Source organism: Frankliniella occidentalis, unplaced genomic scaffold (genome assembly GCF_000697945.3).
Source record: "Frankliniella occidentalis isolate FOCC.00 unplaced genomic scaffold, Focc_3.1 Scaffold15, whole genome shotgun sequence".
NCBI lineage: Eukaryota > Metazoa > Arthropoda > Insecta > Thysanoptera > Thripidae > Frankliniella > Frankliniella occidentalis.
This window is the reverse complement of record NW_026267145.1, coordinates 176719-179504: the sequence shown is the minus strand read 5'-3', so window position 1 is coordinate 179504 and position 2786 is coordinate 176719. Positions and strand designations below refer to the sequence as shown.

The following is a 2786-nucleotide window of genomic DNA, read 5'->3' as shown; positions in this document are numbered from 1 at the left end:
AGATGACTTTTTACAGTGAGGGCCCCGCCGACCACGCCTGGGGAAGTTTCTCTGAGGAAATATTCCCGTCTGATTGGAGCAGCTGAACCCTGTTTACGGGCCGCTCTGAGCCGAACGAGCATTTGCTCGACTATTACGCTGCGCGGCCATTGTTGGGCCCCGCGCAGGGAGCGGCGCAGAGCGCGCAGAGCGGTGGCGGTGTCACCCCCAACCATCCCGAACTCGGAGAAGAGGGAGGGCGGGGCCCCCGTGCGTGTCGCGGGGAAGGGGGGGGGGAGAAGGAGGGGGAGACTTGCGCGGCGGGAAACCTTCGCCTTCCTTCCAGTGAAAATAAAGGTTTCATTGTTAAGAGAAGTTTGTGGAGGAACAATATCGCGACGGCGGTGCGCGCGGTTATTTTCTCAGGATTCCGCTTGGCGGTGTAACTGGCGTGCCTTTGTTGAAAGTCGTACGTGGTGAAGACATTAATTATATGGGAGGATAAGGTGCTTTGCGGGTGGTTCCACTGCCTCCCCGTTCCTCCGAGCCACCCCCCATCCCCCTCCCCGTACTTTCTTCTCCGCAGATCTCGCAGCGCTCGTCGTCTTGTCGCAGATCCCCTGCTCCTCCGCGCTCCGCTCCGGTCTCGGCTGCTTTTGATAGTATCTACACTCGCGCGAGGTTGCCTATTCATGGCTCGTTACTGAACAAAAATACATTGTCAGTTTTTCCTTTGAAAACACTCGTACTAGCGAGCGAAAAGCAGGCGATTCCTAGAGCACGACGCCCACGTCGGCATTGGGAAAGTGAGTTGTCACAGCCGAACTACACTCTTAATGCAAATGGATATTTTTGTTCCGAAAAAAAGAACGTTTTCGTGAACATAAACACCTGCAATACTTGTGTCCAGTGCTGGACAGGACTACACTAGGGAAATTGTGTAAAGCTTTGTCCAGTTTTAGGAACTAAATTGCATCCGTTATTTGTACACAACAACGTTCCCATTTTAGGGACAAAATTGTTTCTTTACATAATTTAGAGTGTACACACTGGTAAATGCTGAAACGGTAAATACACTTTTAAGGGTCTGACAGCAACTTTCCATTTTAGTTTTAAGTTTTCCCTGCAGTGAGTGTTCCACTAAGCTCTTGCCCTCTTGCCCTCATCCCTTCTATTCAACGCTTACCACTCAGGGCTCCTAGGACGTGTCCAAACGCAAGCGTCACAACTATCTACTTGAACACTTGCAGCAGCACACAGCTGAGAGTCGCAGACTTGCGGAGTTTGAACATTGCGCGCGCGTCTGTTTCCAGTGCGGCCGCTGAGCGTGCGCATCGTGGGGCGCGAGCGGGTGCTGCTGGCGGGCCAGAGCTACGAGTTCCAGTGCCGCTGCTCCGGCTCCCGGCCGGCGGCCAGGCTGAGCTGGTGGTGGCGGGGCGGCGCCGCCATCAAGGGCCCCGTGCGGAAGGTGAGGTGGGCGCCCCGCTGGAGGAGCCGACTCCTGGCTGGCTTGCCCCACGAGGCGCCCCACCTCACCGCGTCTGTCGTCTTCTTGATCCGCAGCTCGTCGGCTCCGAGACGGAGACCATCAGCCTGCTGACGCTCACGCCTCGGCCGCAGGACGACGGCAGGTACATCGAGTGTCGCGCCGAGAACCCCCTGTTCGCCGACAGCGAGATCCGGGACGCCTGGCGACTCAGCGTGCAATGTGAGTCTCGGACAACTCCTGGACGCATGACGTGATAAACAAGAGTGAAAATGCACCTCCTCGTCATGGCGAAAGCTTATCTATTTGTGTCCGTGCAGATCCGCCAAAGGTCTCGCTCCGCATGGGCGCCAAGATCAACGCGAGCGCCATCAAGGTCGGCGACGACGTGTACCTCGAGTGCGGCGTGGACGCCCAGCCCAACGCCACGCTCGTCACCTGGACCCACAACGTAAGTGCCGCCGCGTCGTCGGCGCGCCCCGCCACTGAGTTATTCGCAAGTTAAACCGATGGGTAGCGCACATGCGGGCAGCACAGCAATACATCTGGCGCGTAATTAAAACGAACGGGTACGAGAACTCCCTCTCTCTCTCTCTCTCTCTCTCTCTCTCTCTCTCTCTCTCTCTCTCTCTCACACACACACACACACACACACACACGCTCACAGACACACACAGACACACACATACACACACACACACACTTCTTGCCACCCATATTGAATTTGTTACCCTCCCCTCTCTCTTTCTCTCTCCCTCTCACCCCCTTCTCATCCCTCCCGCTCTCACTCACTCACTCTCTCTCTATTTCTCTCTCCCTCTCTCTCTCTCTCTGCGGTCGAATTACTGCAAGCCTCACGGCATCCGCCCACCCATTCATAGTGGGCTCAGCGCCCCGCCGCGCCACACCACGCCGTGTTTACGATGGGAATCAGACACTGTGGTTTTGTCCCGCCTCGTCGGATATTTACTTCATCGCGGTCGCTTTTATATTCTTTTGCAGCGGGCGCGTAACCGTGGCGTAACAGCGCTCAGGAATGTCCTCCCCGCTGCCTTTATGATTTCCTGGGGAGTGGGCGGGGAGGGGAGGGCGCAATGGACCGAAAAGAGTGGCTGTGTCGGACCCCGGCGCCAACATCCCGTGGGTGCGGGAGTGTGGGGCGGGCGGGGGCGCAAGTGATGCTCATGAAGCTGATAATCAGCCGCGTGTGAGTGGACCTGCTCGTTCTGCTCCCCACTTCACCTCAACGTTAGCTGCCTCTTCAGCTTTTCAACTAGTCCTAGATCAGCGGCGGCCTCTCCATGCCCGAAAACTCTGCTCC

The 2786-nt window shown here is 56.9% G+C and overlaps 1 protein-coding gene across 2 annotated transcripts in view; it reads left to right on the top strand.

Moving 5' to 3' along the window:
- LOC113211905 (hemicentin-2-like) overlaps positions 1–2786 on the top strand; it is a 90076-nt gene that overhangs the window by 66427 nt on the left and 20863 nt on the right. For both annotated transcript variants that reach the window (XM_052263964.1, XM_052263965.1), the window contains 3 exons: positions 1293–1447; positions 1543–1687; positions 1786–1916. In XM_052263964.1, coding sequence (XP_052119924.1) covers positions 1293–1447; positions 1543–1687; positions 1786–1916 — 431 coding nt within the window. The remainder of the gene's footprint in view (positions 1–1292; positions 1448–1542; positions 1688–1785; positions 1917–2786) is intronic.